General features: G+C 39.2%; 1 protein-coding gene across 1 annotated transcript; it reads left to right on the top strand.

Moving 5' to 3' along the window:
* Nucleotides 1-463: 463 nt before the first annotated feature.
* Nucleotides 464-18,529, top strand: txnrd3 (thioredoxin reductase 3). Its single transcript, XM_041782816.1, has 16 exons — nucleotides 464-811; nucleotides 1,457-1,517; nucleotides 2,731-2,840; nucleotides 4,597-4,704; nucleotides 4,952-5,024; nucleotides 5,144-5,263; nucleotides 5,401-5,543; nucleotides 5,764-5,879; nucleotides 6,383-6,608; nucleotides 7,978-8,070; nucleotides 11,363-11,439; nucleotides 12,361-12,517; nucleotides 14,333-14,440; nucleotides 15,036-15,131; nucleotides 15,240-15,374; nucleotides 17,387-18,529. Exons 1-16 carry the CDS (start codon nucleotides 695-697, stop codon nucleotides 17,447-17,449), a joined length of 1,803 nt encoding a protein of 600 aa, XP_041638750.1. The 5' UTR covers nucleotides 464-694; the 3' UTR covers nucleotides 17,450-18,529.
* Nucleotides 18,530-19,857: the final 1,328 nt, after the last annotated feature.

The following is a 19,857-nucleotide window of genomic DNA, read 5'->3' as shown; positions in this document are numbered from 1 at the left end:
TTACAAGACAATTACATTGTCTGAGCCAACTTCGTGACGGGGATAACCCTTTATAATATAATGTAAGGGTTCGCCCCTCTGTAGATGTTGTAAAACAGTTAAAAGTGTGTTTAACCTCATGAAAAGTCGATTTGTGTCATTAAGAAACGTCATGTTTTTCAGTAATAGTGTGCTAAACTCTTGTTTTTAATTACGATTATTTAGTTCAAATGTTTAGCGACGATGCCCCTTTAATTTTAAGCAATATTTATTGAACGTGTTGCAGGGATGGCTTTAATACTGAAGTACCGGCGTTAGACAACTCTGGGGCTGTGACGTTTTCGATATGTTAGTTTGTTTTGAAGCACAATACTCCCCGCTTGGGCGGTGCTCCCTTTGCTTACAATGACAAGCAGTGGAACATGAGGTCGAACAAGGTGACCCAGATCGAGCGCACCCAAAGCAGCGAGACAAGAAATAGCCAAAGACGTTTGGCGCGGTTGATAGAGGCGACTGACAGCAGAGAGAGAGGGGTCGTGGTTAAACCTCGGCTCGTTTGTTTTATAGTTTTTTCAGGGCTTAAGTATCAATAGTTATAAGGAAAGATATATTCTTTACATAAGAGAGTAGGTGGGGTTTAATCCGTCTAGTCCTCGCTCTCCATTTGCCGTCTATCGAAGCTTGCCCTGTGCAGGCAGACGGAAATAGCTGAAATATGCCTCCTATCGAAAATGACACCGGGAAGAATGAACTCCGAAGTCGGATACAGCAGCTTATTGACTGCAATCAAGTCATGGTTTTCAGCAAAAGCTTCTGTCCGTTTTGTGTCAAGGTAAGCTGTTTATAATGCCAAAGCGGAAGACCTTGCTAATGAAAATGGGAAACTTCCATTATCTCCCGCGAAGTACTCGGGCTCGGTCTAATTCCTGGCGTTTCTTTCTACGTCAACGCAGTCTGTTGGACTAAAGACTGACGTACCAAACTGTTTAACATACCATAGTTTATGTTGATATAAGATGTAACTGTGGTGATAGCAAAATTTATAACCCTAATTTGTTGGCAGCTTAACTGATTGTGGACACAGTTGTTGTAAAAGTTGGTTTACGTTACGTAATTCATAGTTTATAGCTAACTTAATACCTAACGTGACCTCACGTCTAAGACGTTCTGTCAGACCTGCTCTCATAGTAGCAGCTAATTAATGCTTTTAACTTCCACCTTATGTTACTCAGTTTTCTAGCAACTTCTTCTGTCACAATAAGAGTATGCAATAAATCACAACAGGAGTTTTGCTTTGATAAATTAATGTTTGCTAGCTAATCTCACTGAGTAAAGTGGAGAATTTAGTGTCTTTACAATAGAACAATCTTTACTGACATTGAGGGGGATTTTGTGGTATAGTAGTGTTTTTTCATGCTGATTAAGTCCTAAAATGCCTTGAAACTACTGACATAAACTTTTTTATTTGTCTCTTTAGGTGAAAGACTTGTTCAAAGAGCTGAAGGTCGAGTGTAATGTGGTGGAGTTGGATCTCATAGGTAAGATGGAGATATATTTCAATATTTCAGTAACTGTAACACTTCTCATTTCACTGTTAACAAGTTCAACAACAGGATTAAATGTCAGTTTTAGGGGAACCAAACTGGTACATGTATTTGAAAAAGAAAAACAGAATAGGTGTTACGGGAAGGGGATATCAAAGCTGTGTCAAGTTTTGTAAAAGTTTTTGTATTAATAAAAGCCAGTCATGGGCTTCAGATGGATTACAAATTGTTTTCTGGTGGTTTTGCAATTTTTGAAAACGATTTAACCTATTAAAAAGTAAGAAAGTTTGATATGACAGCAATTCTTTTGTCCAATAGCTTGATTACATTTTTCATAAGGTATAGCTATAATATGCCATAAATGTTTATTGCTTTATTATACACCTATTTTGCTGTGTCCACATTTGAAGGGGGTTAATAAGCAGATAATAGTGATATGTTAAACACTGTCTTGATGTAAAGTTTTAACCACATTCAAGTAAATAAGAGAGTATCACCAATATGCTGACAAAATGATTTAAATCCCCAAACTCTTACCAACATGTCCACATATAAGTCCTCCTTAATACAGTGGGGATGTTTTTACCCCAGACTTTGTTGTTGTCTCTCTTTGCAGCAGCGCTAAACCTGCTGAGTCACTCCCTGTAGATGACTTGGCCTCATGCCATATCTCAGGAAACCCCATCGTCCGCGTCTCTGTCTCCCCGTGTAATTTCCTTTTCTGCTGTTTGTTGAAGTTATGTCACAGTGCTTAATGATGATGAACTAAATGAAGGATAAACTTGATCACCATTGACATGAAACATCTGACTACACTGGCCAGAGCACTTCAGCTTAGGAAATAGCACATCCATCTGTTACACCTTTTTTTTATGTCCTGGGCCAGCAGCTTCATCTGGATTCTCAATTCTCATATTTTGTGGGAATAACATCAGTCTTTTCTTGGATTCCATACCACCAGCCACCAGAAAAACATCATTTTGTTTCACCAGAAATAGTCTTCTTTATAGTATGTTGCAATGAAAAGTGTGTGTGGGGGGTGGTGCTGAGTTCATAGCCGTATTTGGTAAAAGGCTTTAAGATTATAAGCACAGTTCGACACTGGTATGAGAAGTGATATCTGTAAAGACAAAATGATAAATTGAAGGGAAATGAAGGAATAGATTGTACTAAATAATCCTTTAACAACTTTAATTCTTTTGTCTAGATGATGGGCCCAACTACCAGGAAATGCTGCTCGAGATGACGGGGCAGAAAACTGTTCCTAACGTCTTCATTAACAAGACGCATGTTGGCGGCTGTGACAAAACAATGCAGGTAAGAAATAAATGCGTCTTACTGACCGTATCAGAGGGATTCTGTTAGAGATCTTTGGCTCTCAAGTCTTGTATATGCTTTCTCTGCATGACTGAACAAGTGGTTTGTTCAGAAGCCAGACACTGTGTATAAACATGCCTGTATGACTCAAGTGACATTTAATGCTCAACCTACAAATATTTCTCCATAAAACTTGGTACGCAATATGTTCTGCCCTGCAAACCAAACAAAAGCAGACGACACAATCAGCCATCATTACAACAGATATGGCTGCACAGAAATGGGTTTATCTTAAGAGTGCCAAGATGTCCTACCAGTGAGCAGCATTGTTCCTTGAGAGCAAATGCCAGAACCATGAGAAAATGATGAACTTGATAAAGCCCTCTCAAGTGTCTTGTTGCAGGAAGATGGCCTTGATTTAGTGTACTCTTTATTCGTCTGTGGAGTGTGGTTTGATGCTCGACACATATCTGTGAGGGCCGACAAACCTGCTTAAATGCAGTGCATGAGAAGCAGCACATATTACCGTGAATCTCTATCAGCTTGTAAATCAAATGCAGATGCTTTGGATCCTGTGGTAAACTGTGATGTTGTCATTTTTCTGTAGACTGTGGCCTCATTTTAGTATTGAAAATCAGCTACTACAAGTATAAGCTCCTCTTTATCTTACAAACCACAGGGTTTTGCATATTTATTGAAAGGTGACAGTGTTGTCACTGTCAATTGTGGATAAGATTGGAGCAAGTTTAGGCTGACTTTACTCTAAATTTACATGTGGTGAATTTCAGATATATGTGTATTAACCTGTCAGCCTCATTCATGTCACTGGAAAATCTTTTTTGGGCACTGTTTTTGCTCTACACTAACACTTTGCACCAGCATTTTTTTTTTTTCATTTCTACCCCAATGAGTCAGGATGACAACATATTAGTGCTATTTTAACTGATGAAACATGAGCTCCAACTGGGTGGAGCATGAAAGAGCGCTTTGTGAGATGTACAGGAAATACTAAAAGTAGGAGCAATATTTGTGGTCTTTGTTGTAAGAGGCTGATATCTGCTGTAATCCTGAGCTATGCAGAAGTTCCAGTACTTGCACCCAAAGAGGGGGAGTGTATATGAAACAAAACCTGTGGCAATGACTGCACCTTAAGCAATGCACGTCTGTTTTAAATTGTGAACACCTGTCTGTGTGGACATCTTTACTGAGGTGTGTAGTTTGATGTGCACTTTGGTATAAGCAGCAATTCGTTAACATGCAGCACAGAGCAATAAAGTCAAGAAGTATCATTGGCAGAAAAGATGCTTCTGTGAAGATGTTTCTCTGTTGGCCAAAACCTGAAAAACTGGTCATTTTAGGTTGTTGCCATGAACTTTGGCAGGATCAACAATTATTTTTTTAATGGGCAGAAAACTGGCAGATTTTTCATGTGTTTACCGTGCAGGCAGGGTGTGGGCAGTTAACTGCTTCTCTTGTCACATCTTTAGTGGAATCTGACTCCTGCTTTTCTGCACTGCATCTCTGCAAGTGCTGTAAGTTAATAACTGTAGTGGCAGTAGTCTAGTGGTAGTATTTGTGGTTGTTAAAACGGCCATAAAATGATAGGAAAGTAATAATGTCATCGAATTCCCACTTTGCCCAGCATTTATTCATTCATTTTTTGAATAGTCAGTCTAATCTTAATTGTTTATCGTAAGTACATAATTGACTTTTATGTGCTGCAAAAAAAACAACATTGTGCCACTGTTTCTTTTAGGCTCATAAAGACGGCAGCCTGCAGCAGCTGCTGAACGGAGACAATGAAAAATATGACTATGACCTAATTGTCATCGGAGGAGGATCCGGAGGCCTTGCCTGTTCAAAGGTGAAAAAATTGAGGACAACATATTAAAACCTGTTGACACTTTATGAGGGGGGTTGTTGCTCTGTTGTGTAATCTTGTGGTTTTTCAAAGAATCAGAGTGAAACTAAAGCAAACCTTGTCTTTGTGTAATCAGTAACTACTCTTATTTGAACCACCAACTGCTAGTTTCTGCAGACCATAGGAAATGCAATCTTGAAAATTACAGATTAGTGTGATGGTGTTGTAACATTAGCTGTGTTAACATCAGGAAGCTGCTATGTTGGGGAAGAAGGTCATGGTACTGGACTATGTTGTGCCCACACCAAAGGGAACCAGCTGGGGTAAGATATCTCCTCCTAAGGACACTGAGTCAGATAGCTGTACTGTACTTTTTATTCCAACTTAATTTGTTTTTTTATATGAACTTTTTCCTGTTCTGCTTTCCTCATGTGTTGATTAGGTCTTGGTGGAACTTGTGTCAATGTGGGCTGCATTCCCAAGAAGCTAATGCACCAGACAGCCCTGCTGGGCACGGCCATGCAGGACGCTCGCAAGTTTGGCTGGGAGTTTGAAGAAACAGGTGAGCGCTCAGAACAACGACCCAGGAGGTCGAGAAGGGGGGACATCGCTCCGGCTTGCCACGGTAAATCAGAGGCAAGCCTCATCTTTGAGTATGTTGCATCTTTTCACTGATGCCGTTTGTCTGTGTTAACTCAGTGAAACATAACTGGGAGACGATGAAGACGGCGGTGAACAACTACATTGGCTCATTGAACTGGGGCTACAGGGTAGCACTTAGAGACAAGAATGTCAACTATGTCAACGCCTATGCAGAGTTTGTTGAACCACACAAAATCAAGGTTAGTATGAATATTTTTGAACAGAACCTAGAATGTGCTTACAGATGTTTTACTGGGATTGCTTGTTTATTGTCAGTTTTATAACCACAATATGCAGCAGTGTATAGTGATGTAAAACAGGTCTTATTCCTGCCAAGTTCACTCAAGATGCCACTTTTTCTCAATCTTGATAAACCTGCTACAGAAATATTTTAGAGCTTCCGTTGGTATTTTCTGACAGGCAACAAACAAACGAGGGAAGGAAACGTTTTACACGGCAGCTAAATTTGTCTTGGCTACAGGAGAAAGGCCGCGCTACCTTGGCATCCCTGGAGACAAAGAGTACTGCATCACCAGGTGAGAGCACAATACCTTTGTGGGGGTGTTTGTAAACTGCAAGCCTGCTCATATGACAAGCTATGTAGGAAGCTACATACCGTGGTTATTTTTAGACCAAATGATTTGGTTCAGCAGATGTAGAAAGACGCATGACACACCATTGTGTGTTATATTAAAAAAAAAAAACACCAACACACCCTTTATGATCCTGAAGCTTTTTATCCCTTGCAGGTGTCCCACCCTTATTCATCAAATGAACAGCTGTTTAAATATTATCCTGTGGTGTCTTTGGTGTTAATGCTGCAGCTTTGGCAACCTACAATCACTCATGCTGTACACAGAACCACAAAGCCTAACCTTCAGTGATTTGTCGTTCTCAAGAATTGCATCATGATTCAGTTTTACTATCTTAAACTAGGCAGGAAATCCCTTAAACAGATACTCTAATACCACTGCTCCTCCCTTTACCCTCATCCTGTTTGGTCAACTCTTGATCTTCTTTTTTTTTCTTTCTCCACTAGTGATGACCTCTTCTCGTTGTCTTACTGCCCCGGAAAGACCCTGGTGATTGGGGCTTCATATGTGGCTCTGGAGTGCGGTGGTTTCCTTGCTGGCCTTGGTCTGGATGTCACCGTCATGGTGCGGTCTATTCTGCTGAGAGGCTTTGACCAGGACATGGCCAACCGTGCTGGAGATTACATGGAGGAGCACGGAGTGAAGTTCATCCGCAAACATATCCCTTTAAAAGTGAGTGTTTGCTAGACTGTGTGTAAAAGCTGCCTCAAGTGAATCTTTTCTATCAAAATAGTTTGATTTGATTGGTTTATTGGGTTCTAGTAAACATGCTGCGCCCTTGAAGGTATTTTTCAGTATCTTGAAAGCTACCTGCACTGGCAGAGGTATAATTTAACAAAGCCTCAGGATATGCTTTCAATTCAACTGAGCTGACTAATAAAAGATTTTGGCTTCCCACCATCATGGGTACAAGATAAATGAGATTAAATGATAACTGTGCTCCATTCTGTGTTGATAAATGCAGCACACCTTACCCTCTGTCACAATAAAGTGTGTGCTCTTCCCTTCCAACCAAAACTTCACCCACTTTCAGACCCGGCCCTAGACATTTTGGTGCCCTTGGCATAATTCTGTGAGTGGTGCCCCCCAACAGCGCTGCTCGTGGGGTGGGGGGGTATTACTGTTAATACATTTTACATAAGTCCCTAAAAAGAGTACATTTTTTCATATTTTTCATAGTAACACAGAATTAAAAAAAAAATGATTTTAACTTTTTACAGTGTGCAAAGATAAGAAGGGGTAGATACTTGGTCTATTATGACACAGCACAAACCTCTTTAGGGTCTGGGGGGTTTCTCCCAGGAGTTTTTTTTTTTATAAAAGCCCTATTTTTATGCCATCATGTGCACCATCAAAGTGGCCTCTGAAAATTTGACATGTTAATTTTACACACTGACTTTTGTCTTCTTTTAAAATGGGGGGGGGCAAGTACATCAAAATGCATTAATAATCGATTAAGAATCGAATCGTAGCCCCATGAATCATAACTGAATCGTGAGGGGCCTAAAGATTTCCACCTCTAGTTGTCAGTCTGGTCGATGTTTGAAATTTGGGGCTTCTTTTAAAATATTCAGGGTTATGCCAGTGCCCCCTGGAGCATGTGGCACCCCTAGCATTTACTTAAACTGCCTCTGCCACCAGCCAGCCCTGCTCACTTTAATTCAAGTGAGTAGCAGAGGGAGCTACAACATAAGCTCCGGTTAGTTTAAAACAGAAAGGTTACCGTTGGTTAACAAAAATGTGAAAAAATCTCAGTCATGGAACCACTCTGGTTTTGAAGCTGATGTTTACCTGTTTGTCTCTGTCTTATATATCTTCATAAGTTCTTTATAAAGATGTTTCCTGAACGACATTCATCATTTGCCTAAGTTGCTACAGCAGGTTGTCAGCAGACTGCAGTCACAACATATTTGTACATATTGTTGTGCTATGTTGTCTCATACGTTTTATTTCTAAACTGAGAGATAAGACTTATGATTAATTGCTTTTTTTTAAAAGCTCAACTACTTTCCTCTGACTTACCTGTGTTTGTGTATTTCAGATAGAGGAGCTGGAAGCAGGCACACCTGGACGACTGAAGGTGACCGCCAAGTCAACAGAAACAGATGAGATCATCGAGGGAGAGTACAACACTGTATGTAAAGCTTTATCTCTTCCTCCTTTCCTCCGTGCTTTTACATGTTACTGGTGGTAAAACTATTTAAAAGTGTTACTTATTTTTCATGTGAATGTTCTGAGTGCAAAATGGTTTAAGGTTAAGTAAAAAGAAGAATTGCTAACAGAAGTAATCCTTTGAATTCATCTGGCAAAAGTTTTAAAGACCTAGCTGCTTAGAATCGAAGCCAGGCAGCTCATGATAAATGGACAAATCCACCAGCTAAAGGTCTGTGAGTAAACCCAAACAGGAATTTAACCCTTTAGAATAAAAATGTAAACCTTAGCCGAACAAGCTGGTCATGCTTCCTACCCAGCTGTTCTGTTTGCCAGTTAGGCAGGTTTGAGAGCCTGAAATTATGCACGTTGAAGATAAGAGGCGGGGTTGGCGTGCTCCTGTTGCCAAAGCAAACAGAGTGTGTCTCCATATATTTGGACTGTATAGTTTTATATCTTCTGTCTGCAGAATATTTGACTAAGAAGCTAACATCTGCTGCTGTCAACAACCATACCTGGATTGGTGGCCTTGTATAATAATTACTATAAGATGGTAATTTCTATGTCTCCGTCATGTGAAATTACTGACATGCAACTAAATGCTGCTTCAGCTGCCACAAGCTAGCTTATTCAGGTATTGGTTGTTGAGCTTTCATTAATAAGGAGAGGGGGATACATGACTCAATTCAGTAATAAAAACGAATAAGAAGTGTTGCGAATTAGATATACTTTAAATGGGAAAAGTACTGTTGTAAAATAGAGATAGATGCCAAAAATGGCACTTTAAGTAATCTAAATTTCTGATGAAGCTCAAAGTGGTTGTTTTTCTAACAAAACAAATGATGATTAAAGTGGCAAAATTATGTCACAACAGATCTAGATCCTAAGTTTGTTTAGATTTGTAATAGCTGACCAGATGTAGGTTTCAGATTCTATTGTTGGGATAGGTATCAGTCCTCAACAACTCAGGTTCTCATTATGGCTGGTCTTACTCGAGTAAGTGTTTTAGGTTATAATAGTTCAACTTATTTAGTGTTACATGTGTAACAAAACCTTCTGGGTTCCCCTAAGTAGAAGTACTCGGTAAGAAAATAAGAAGTAAAAAGAATAAATAATACACAGAAGCCAGATTACAACAACAGTTACAGCAGCTACGGTAACTGACAAGGGACACATTACTCAAAAAGCTAATAACAAACAAAAGTTTGTCCCAGGTGCTTTGCATTGGCTGTGAGCAGGAAAAGTGAAGTCTAGAAGAACTTGTATGGAAAGATGACTATAACATGCACAGCATAGAGATGCTAGTTTGCTGTTTAACCATGAGCTTAAAGCACAAGGAGAAACCTGCGGAGACCGACAGTAGGCAGACTCTCAGAACATCTTCGCCAGCACTGTTAGAACCAGTTAGCACACTTTGTTTTGATTATACACGTTATCCAGCTAATAGCAAAACTAGTGACTGGAGATAGTCGGTGTTGATAAATACGGGGGCTGAAAACAATCGGAATTTAAATGACACGCCCAGCCTCGCCCTCAGAGTATAGGACATGGAGGTATGTAGTACAGCAATGACACCATGATCCCTTTGTCATGGTTTCATTCTCCAGGTCAGAGAAGTAAAGGAAAACTAAATATCTGTTTATTTTTTAGCCTGAAGAGTGGCATTAGAGGGTATCAGAAACACCATGTGTGGAAGAAAATCATGGCAGAGGTTTACAGTGTTGTTGTGAGCAACTGAACTCCAGCTGATATTAGGATATTACATTTATTAGCCTACATCTGTGAAATGTAACTTGTTATCACAGTGCGTTCCATTCAGGTTATGACATAATTAGTATCAGTTACATTTGGGTTTTAAGAAAACATGGTCAGTTCTTAAGATACCAAAAAAAAAAAAATCAGGTTTTGGTAATTAAGAGAAACAGCATGCTAACAGGAGGAGACCATCCTGAAACTTCCTTAACTGAGAAGAGAGTGGCTGCAGTACCTCCAGTATTATTATTATAATTAGAGGCTATTTATAGGTGGTGTGGGGCAGACAGTGATATACCTGTTTATGCTAGAGATAAACTGCTCTTTTCTGACTGTTCACAAGACTTTAAACAAGATCTAAGAAAGCCTGAAATATCCCATAGCTAATTAAAATTAAGTATTTTTATAAATAATATTTATAATCTTAATAGCTTTCATTCCAAACATCCATCCATTTTCTACATTGTTTATCCCGTTCATGGTTGTGGGAGGCTGGAGCTTATCCCAGCTGTGGTTGCATGCATGCAATGCAAGAAGCCCAATAGAATCAGTAAAAACAACAGAGAGCTCGTGCTGCTCCACATAATTTAATATGCAGTATTGTTCATAAGGATTTTCAGTAGTTTGGGGTGATGTTAAATACATTTTAAAAGCCATATCTATTCCATCACCACCAGATCCATGCTGCACAAATAGTTCTCACTGAGTTGAAAACTTGTGTACACAAGCTCAGACCTGGCATGGGATTTGAACAGTTCGTACACCCAACCTCAGATTGATAAAGGCCGATCTGTGTGGGAATGACCATACACACAAATTTCTGGTGTACGCCCATTTGATAAATGAAGGCCCTTAAGTTTTGGTGAAGGAGAAGGCTGAAGGCAGCTGACCGTATGTGTGAAGTAAGCGTAAAAGCCACCATTATGGCAAGAAATGGCTGCAAAGGTAGAACAGATGACAGTGGACTCGTAGACAGATACCTCCAAGGAGTAAAATGTACTGTTGATAATATTTGTCCCAGGATAGTTTAAAGCGCTGTGAATTTTAATTTATCTGTGGGTAACAGTATGTTTGGCGGGGGACCTCTTTTTGAAGGGTGAAACATTCATACAGCTTAGGCCCATAATGCAAGGTTATGTTGTCATTATTTCATTTACAACTGGAATTTGAAGTGCTGATGAGCAGCACACCACAGATCAACAGTGGCCCCCCTGCAGGCCTGAGTCTATATTTTCTGATGGGGAAAAAAAATTAAGAAACACAGGAGTTCATAAAGCAGCATGAGAACTCAACACTGAAGTTATTGTAAATGCAAATTCATCAGTGTTTTTTTTTTTTTCTTGTTGTTTTAGTAGTTCAGCTATCAAACTGTGTTAAATCATCTAAAAGCTGAGCTGCTTAACTGATCCTAACATGCTTCAGTGCCTTTGGTCTTTCCTGCGCAAATAAAGCATTGCAACATTCCTACAGGAATTACCAGAGAACTTCCTTTAAACTAAACAAGCCATTTCTTTGTTCTCCAGGTGTTGATAGCAGTGGGCCGAGACGCATGCACAGACAAGATTGGCCTCGACAAGGCGGGGGTGAAAGTCAACCCGAAGTATGTTGTTATCTCATTGTATTTGTGTCTTTCTATGTTTACATAATGTCCAATCAAACACATGCAGCGCCCTGTACCTTTAAGACTCATGGCACAGTCATAGTGATTCAGCAGTATTGCTGTCCCATGGCTCTCTGCAGGGGTTGTGTGAGTTTGCCATGGGGGATTTAGTCAAGTGGAGGGAAATCTTATTACCAATATGGGAGGGCCGCTGCACAGTGTAACAGTAGCTGTTAATTTGGTTAAATAATTATCCAAATGGAAGAATTTTTCATGCTGCCTCCATTATGTCTGCATTTGATTCTACTCATTTAGGGTGCCGCCTGTCATGAATACCCCTGTTAGAAAACTGGAACTATTTTAACAACTGCTGTATATTTAATACAGTAGTGACTGATTTCAGTAATGGAAGCATGAGAAACTTAGCCTTTACTTTGGGTTTGTTGTCTGTCAGCTATTTTATGAATGACTGAATAGCTCAGCCTACAAATTCAGCAGGGATTAAGATAGCATGAGGCTTAAAGGAGTGCTCAGTGAGTCATATGCCCCAGTCATATGACCTAAGGAGTATTGATATGAGGCCAATGCCAAAGGACACAGGGTTCAGGGGCCTTCAGCAGGTTTGTTCTGTTGCTGCACAGTGCAGAATACAACCTGTCTTAATACCTTGTGAGGGCTGGACAATCCTGTTCTTAAATTATAGTGCTGTTGTATTGTTTCCAAGCCCCGCACCTCAATCACCTATTTTTTTTTTAATTAACTTACTATGAAATTTAAGACTAAGTAAATATATTATTAATCAGGATGTTCCCTTTTATGACAGTTTTTATATAACAGCCATGCTAAATGGAAATTTATTCTGCCAGAAAAATCAAGAAAATCTTGGCTAATGTTTTTTCTTCTTCATTTGTATCATTCTAGAAATGGAAAAATTCCAGTAAACGATGAAGAGCAGACCAACGTGCCTCACATCTATGCCATCGGAGACATCCTGGAAGGCAAGTGGGAGCTGACACCTGTGGCCATCCAGGCTGGCAAGCTGCTTGCACGACGCCTTTATGCTGGCTCAAAAGTCAAGGTACGTTTCTATGAAGACAACACAGTCAGCTTTGGATTTACTCTAAACATGCTAGATTTTTAAGTGATTACAGTAGGGAGAACACTTCTGAAACCCTGACTATCACACTGACTGTGTAATTACTGAATCATCACAGAAGTTCCTATCTTTCCAGACTGTCTATTTCTTAACTCTTATCAGTGATGGTGCTCAGTTTAATGCTGTCATACAATGAGCAACCCCACTGAAATATTACACTGTGATCCAAATAAAGGAGGTACTGATAAGAGAAGAGGATTCTCTACCATAAAAAAATCAAATTATGTCATAATACATCACAAAAAGGGCCCTGGCTATGACAGGCTTAGTCTAATGTACAGCAGTCATTTGCAGTGATGCTATGCAGAAGTCACTTTGTGTTCATATTGTTTTTACACCTTAATTTACTTTTTTTTGGACTGTGTGAATTAACTAATTCAGGCACACTGTCAGTTTCAGTCACTACTTTTAAATAATCAGTTAAAACTTTTGTTATGTGATTACAAACTTTAAAATGTTGCATAAACACATGTTTGGTATTACTTGCTTACAAGATCACTCGCCATGACGCCATTTTCTGGCTCTCTTCACTCTACACTTTCATTTTTCTCTTATCCTGATCTGTTTGTGCTCTCTGTAGCTTAGCAGGTTTATGACTGAAGTCTGTGGTCCTTCATATTCCTCTGAATACATATTTTATTTCTTTCATTTATAAACCTGATTTAGATTATCTTTAGTGTCCCATAAAGGGAAATTAGTTTTGCAGCAGGAGCACACAGAAAGACAACATCAGCAGTGAGATAAGACCCAGTTAAAAAGCCTGAAAGTCAGGTACAACAAAGAAATAACACAAAATCATGAGCAATATACTCAAAAGCAGTGGTGAAAAATCCGTCCAGAGCTCACACCAGAATGGAAAAAATACCACAATGCAGTGTTAAGATGTGCAAAAGAGCAATAATAGTGCAAGAAGACCCAGTGCAACCTAAGGGCTATTTGTCATTTAAGTAAATAAATTGCACAGGGGATAAATGAGACCTGAAGTCTCTTAGTCTTTCTCACAGGAGCCCTTAAATGATGACCTAAAGGCAAAATCCCAGACTTGTTCTGACTGTCTGACTTTGACAATCCAATATAGCATTAGCCCTCCTAAGGACTTACCTGTTATAAATGGCCATTAACTCAGCCTGCTGACTTCCTGAGATTTTCCCAGCAGTTTTTACAAGACTGCCTAGACGATTTCCTATTGGCTAAAGAGGAAGAAATGCCATTAGCATGTCGTCACAAGTGCAGCGCCACCTGCATTTAGGTCTGGCATTTAGATCCATTTTTGTTAATGCTAAACATAATCAAATTGAGCCTGACATTGTACTTTGTCTGTTTTGAATGCACAGGCATAAAAAATATAAAAATGATTCGAAAATGTTTAATTTTTACTTAAATATTCTCTCTGAACTATTTTCCTGCATTTATTGGGGTCTGTGCAAATTACTCTTAAAGATCAATTGTGTCTGTTCACAGTGATCAGGATAAGAAGAGTCCAAATGATAACCTTAACTAAAGGAGGGAGTTTTTTTTTCCTGCTTTTGATGTGTAAAATATGTGTCTATCTGTTTTCAATAGCATCAGCACAGTCACAGTAACTACTGTTTATCCACAATATATTTATAGATGACAAATGCAAGCTGGATAAAGACTCTTCCAAACTAGTTTCAGATTATATTACAGTGGATTGTGAAGGATTTAGATTCTATATTATACTTCATGTGATAACAGAAGCATCTCTGTTTTCATCAGTGTGACTACATCAATGTTCCCACCACCGTCTTCACCCCGCTGGAGTACGGCGCCTGTGGTCTGTCAGAGGAGAGAGCCACTGAGCTCTATGGGCAGGAAAACATCGAGGTAACAAACACATCATGCCACACAGACATTTGAATAATTAATGAGCTATCTGGTCTGCGTGACGGTGAGCCTTGTGACCGGAGCGGTGCTTTGTCGTAAACCAACACCTGTAAGACTTTTCACAAAACTGAAAACTTGTATCTATTCTTTTTTCTTCCTCAACCTGTGCCAATCTGTCCTGGCTTTAAGTTGAGCTAAGGTTGTATTTATGAGTTTTATAAGTTAAACAGGTCTAGTCGCATTTGTCTGTGGTTTCTTTCATGGAACAGCCTGCAAGCTAATTCCTCTTTTTAAATACAGTGCCAGGCTGGAAATATTTAATGTGTTCCACAACCCTACAATTATATGATCCTCTCTGTACATTCATGCTCAGTTAATACCTCCCCTGAACTGCAAAATTCGGCTTTGTTTTCACACGCTCAAGGTTTAGTTTTTTTATAAGGGCATTCAAGATCAGTTTCAAACGGTGTGCCATAATTATAAGCATGATAAAAACCTGTCTGACCTGATAGAGCAGAAGTTCTGTTGATAAGCTGATGCTGGTGTTGTACTTCTGGTATTAAATACACTTGTTGTTTCTGCTGTCTTTGCTCAGGTGTTCCACAGTCTCTTCTGGCCTCTGGAGTTCACGGTCCCCGGCAGGGACAACAACAAATGCTACTCTAAGCTCATCTGCAACAAACTGGACAACGTAAGATCACTACTCCTTTTGCGCAGCTGTATCGGTTCCCGAATCATCCAGAAATCTGTAGCTTTTGTCACTCCAATAATTGTGTTACTGTAACTTGTCACACTTTAGAACCGGGTCATTGGGTTCCATTATCTGGGTCCAAACGCCGGGGAGGTGACACAGGGCTTTGGTGCAGCCATGAAATGTGGCGCCACTAAGGAGCAGCTGGACAACACTATAGGCATCCACCCAACATGTGCTGAGGTAAGACATCATTTTACCTGCATTGCCAGAAGAGGAGCTAATTATCATTTTACCTTCTATCCCTGAATATCAGCATCTGATTTGGTCAACAGATTTTTCACTGTTGCTTCTGGCTGACTAGAAAGTCACATTTTTAGAAATGTCTTAATGGAAAAAGCTTTTTGTACTTGTGTTTTGCTTTGCCTAAAATCTTAGTGCACTACATACCTGTATCAGGTATGTAGTGTTGTGTAGTGATGCTGTGGCTTCTTGATAACTCAAAACTTTAATTAAACTCTTGAGCCAAAATCAGAATGGTACAGACTGATGAAGACCAAACAGCACTGTGTTCAAACATTTTACACCTTTTTCAGTTATTTGATCACTTAGTGATAATCTTGGTGATAATCATGCATTACTTAGTGATTTGAGTGAACAGTAGCCTGATTTTTCCAAGTATTCAAATTACTCTATTAGCAGGTTTTCCAAACCAGAGTAACATCTTCCAAAAGGTTACATTGGCATAGAAATACCAGCCAGATTCTCCTCCTTTGACCAAAGCCAGTGAAGATCCTGCAAATGTCATGCTTTCCTGGGAGACAAATTTTGACAGTTCGAAAAAAAAGGCTATGGCGATAGAAATTAAACTATGGTGGAGCGCCGAGCCTAGGTAATTGGAGGGAAACCCTGTAGAGGATTGAAAAAATATAAATATGTAAAGTAATGATGGACAATAACAGTGAATAAAAAGATAATTACTTTCAAAGTGAAAATATCACATCAAACATGGCAAGTTTTACTGCATAACTAAACCTATGGATAAAACAAGTGCTACACAACATGTGGTACTGTAAACGTTTAACCACAATGATCTTATTTTCATGATCCTGGGAAACTTAAATTAAAGTTGCAATTCAGGTCTTGGTGAGATCCTCATTGAAAAGAGATCTCAGTGGGACTAACCTGATTAAATAAAATAAAATAAAAATTGAAACTGCTAATTGCCCAGGACTTTTGAACACTCCAATTGTAAAACAGTTAAATCTGTATCTCAGTATCTGTCATCATGTATGTGGTCTCTAGCATTTTCAAAAGTGGTTAAGATTTTAAAAATCTTTTAGTGTGCCAGGCTTTATCTGGACTTTCTGTTGGTGCAGAGCATATGGACAGGATCATAAAACTTAGGGAATAACGGCACCCAGGTATGGAGAATCATTGACACGGCATGGTTACGCATTCAGGACAATGAATTATCCCGTTTTAAATGATGCTAATCTACATAATGATACAAATCTGGTAAAAACTGGTGTACTAGTTTGCATGAAAAGATACTTCTCTATTTTGCAAATAAAATGTCATCCATCCTAGACCTTTATAAAACAATGGTGAAAAAAAAATCAGTTTTCCTGCCCTTTAATTAGCTTTCTCTAGTCACAAACCTTGGCTATCTGTTGAAATACTTCCTGCTCTCTCACTTGGCTGGTTTTTCAGACTAATTCCGTCTGAAAGGTGACTGTGCCAGACAAGGATGTTGACATAACATATAAGAGCAATGACAGGCGTTAACATGTAGTATTAACCTGTCTGTCTGTCTTGGCTGATTGTTTTCAATCGTGTAGTTCTGCTAAATGATCACATGCTGAGTAATCAGTGTCTATTTAAAATGTTTTCTTGCTCCACTCTGATGCAAGCTTTGAATTAATTAGCCTAATGAAACATATCTACAGTACATTCAGTATGTAAATGTAGTGGTGGTAATTGCAGCACATTTAACAGCTCATTTACCTCGTTTGATGTTTTCAATTACACACATTTCCACTTTGTATTAAAGTTTGACCCACGTATCTTGATCTCAAAGAAATGCAGGACACTTTCCCATGCTGATGTTCCTGAGATATGTGTTTAAACCATGATAGGATGTGTTTTCTTGTTTTCTTAGCTGATGTTTTATAAAAATGTGAGGTATGTTGTTGTCGAAAGCTTTTTTTAAAAGAGTTCATGGCCTGACTGTGGTTTCTCCTTTATCCTTTTAGGTCTTTACCACTTTGGATGTGACCAAGAGTTCAGGTGGAGACATCACCCAGGCTGGCTGCTGAGGTTAAACCCTGCTAGTTTAGCGGGCTGCTCTCATATTAGACTAACCTACCATCCTTTCTCAGCCAGCCGTTAGGCTCAGCCTCATAGCCAGCTCCTCAGTTTACATGGCAGTCATTTCCTCAGGACAAAAACCTAACACCAAACCCAGTGTCTGAACGCTGAAAACACATAGGCCCGCTGGGAGCGGAGAGGATGAGCTTAGTGAGACTCTGGCTGAGCCGGTTAGATATGAGCACAGCCTGCTGAACAGCGGGGTTACTCTGCTGATATTTCCTCTGGGCTCCACCAGCCTGTCTTCTCAGAGGAGCTCAAACACTTACTACTACGGAGCATGTTTGTGTTTGTGCTGTTTGTGACGTCCTGGCTCGTAACCTGATATCCAGGTGGGCAAGGATTGATGTTCTTCTGCAGAAGCACCTGATGGCAGCTCAAACCCTTCGTCCAAATCCCCAACTTTAAACACCTCTCGTTTACCCCCAGAAAACAAAGAGCATACAGCCAAAATTAAGTTTTGTAAAACAGGATTAAATTGGCACATAATCAGGGTTTGAAACGGCTCTAAACTCTGGTCCATTGTCTGATGTAAACATGCTATTTAATCTGGTTTGTGTTTGTATAAAATTTGAATGTCTCTTCTCATTCAAAACATTCCTCATATCAGGTCTTTCACATGAATTTGAGGTGTAGATTGCCTGTTGATATTTAGCTTTGCTTTGTGGAAGCTTTTGCTGCCTCTAAGAAACCTTTATCTCACAAGTCTGCAGACTGCTCACTTCTCAAACCTTGATGTGCTGCATCACTACACTGTTGGGTAGAAATTGAAAGAAAAATACTACCTAGTTGAAGTGAATGTTTAAACCCCATTTTCAGAAGATTAATTTAATGCTTGTTTGTTGCATCTCGCTGTTTGCCTTTACATTATGTTGATGTAAAAATATATTCAGTCTTCTAGAGGACAGTATTCTTGCTGCTGTCAGTGAGTGACAATGTTCATCTGTATAAATGGCTTGTCTGTTGCTGTCAAACCACTGTAGATTACTTCACTTTAAACATTTAATAAAGGATGAATTCAGCTTCAATCTTCTCACATTTTTTCACCTGTGGAAATCATATTATACACAGCTGTTAATGCAACACAAATGCCTTTCTATCTTGTGCAACTAGCTCATGGATCCTAAATAAAGAAAAGATGTTCGACATTACAAAGTTAATAGATCTTTGAGCAAAGAAGAAATAGACATACCACTCATAGAAACGAAGCTTACACGCATGCTGATGCACCTAGCTGCTGCTGCTGCTGCTCCTGTGTTTCAAGCTTAACCTCCTCCCCCCTAGCCTCCTCCTTTATAACAAAGCTTGTTGTACCCTCATATTCAGATTTGAATTAACAGCTTTTAGACCATTTTATTGTCATAAATGTGTCTATAAAGAGGTTGCTAGCTATAGGCTGCATCTTTTGAACAGAGCCTTCGCCAAGTAAAACTGTCCACTTTGCAATAAAATAGTTAAATGTATGACGAGAGTTTTCCTGAATAACTCAAAAGTTTTTTGAAAGGTCATGGAAACCTTTAATATAGACATAGTAATAATCGATAATTAAAAAAAAATTCATGTTCACAATACTAAGAAATAAAACTTCAGCCCAACTGCATCTTTACTAAACAAAGATGAAACAAAATCTATAAAAATATGTGGAATTCCTCTCAAAAGCAATAAAAAGGATATTTTGGATAACTGTGAGTCTGTCTTTTTTAACTAAAGGTTTTTGTGATAATTTGTGCTAGTTAAGCCAGCCAAATGTTATGTCGCTGTGTCCACCAGAAATTATATGCATCCAGTTTAAGATTAGCATATGCTACCAGTGTTAGCCTGCTAGCTCTGTTAGTTAGAGCAACAATGTCTAAGCTGTTGGGAATCAAATATGCAGGAGCTGTTTCTGCTAGCTTACATTTATATTGTGTTGCTATGCTGCCCACTTGGGCCACATGCCACCATGTTTCCCATAAACTAGTCTGCTACCTTAAACCACTAGCCTGCAGGTGAATCTCAAAAAAATAAAAGTTCATTTTTGTCCTTTGATTTATTTCAGGAAGTTACAGGAAGTTTCCAACTATTCTAGATCCATGTCATACAATGTTAAACATCTCAATACTTTCTTATTTTAAGCTTACAGCTCATGAAAGTCTAAAATCCACTATCTCCGAATATTAGAATATTGTGGGAAAAGTCCAATTTGCAAAGCCTTCATTCGCACACTCTGGTTCAGTACACACTACCATCCCTGCACACAGATGTGGCTGGGCTCCTAATCATATTTCACCACCTTTTAAATCCATTTTTCCACTATTTAAACCCTGTTCACCACTTTCTCTGCCTGTTTGTGTCTCTGTTTTTTTTTCTTTACCAC

Source organism: Cheilinus undulatus, linkage group 3 (genome assembly GCF_018320785.1).
Source record: "Cheilinus undulatus linkage group 3, ASM1832078v1, whole genome shotgun sequence".
NCBI classification, from domain to species: domain Eukaryota; kingdom Metazoa; phylum Chordata; class Actinopteri; order Labriformes; family Labridae; genus Cheilinus; species Cheilinus undulatus.
The sequence above is the reverse complement of the archived record's forward strand: the minus strand, read 5'-3'. Positions and strand labels throughout refer to the sequence as shown.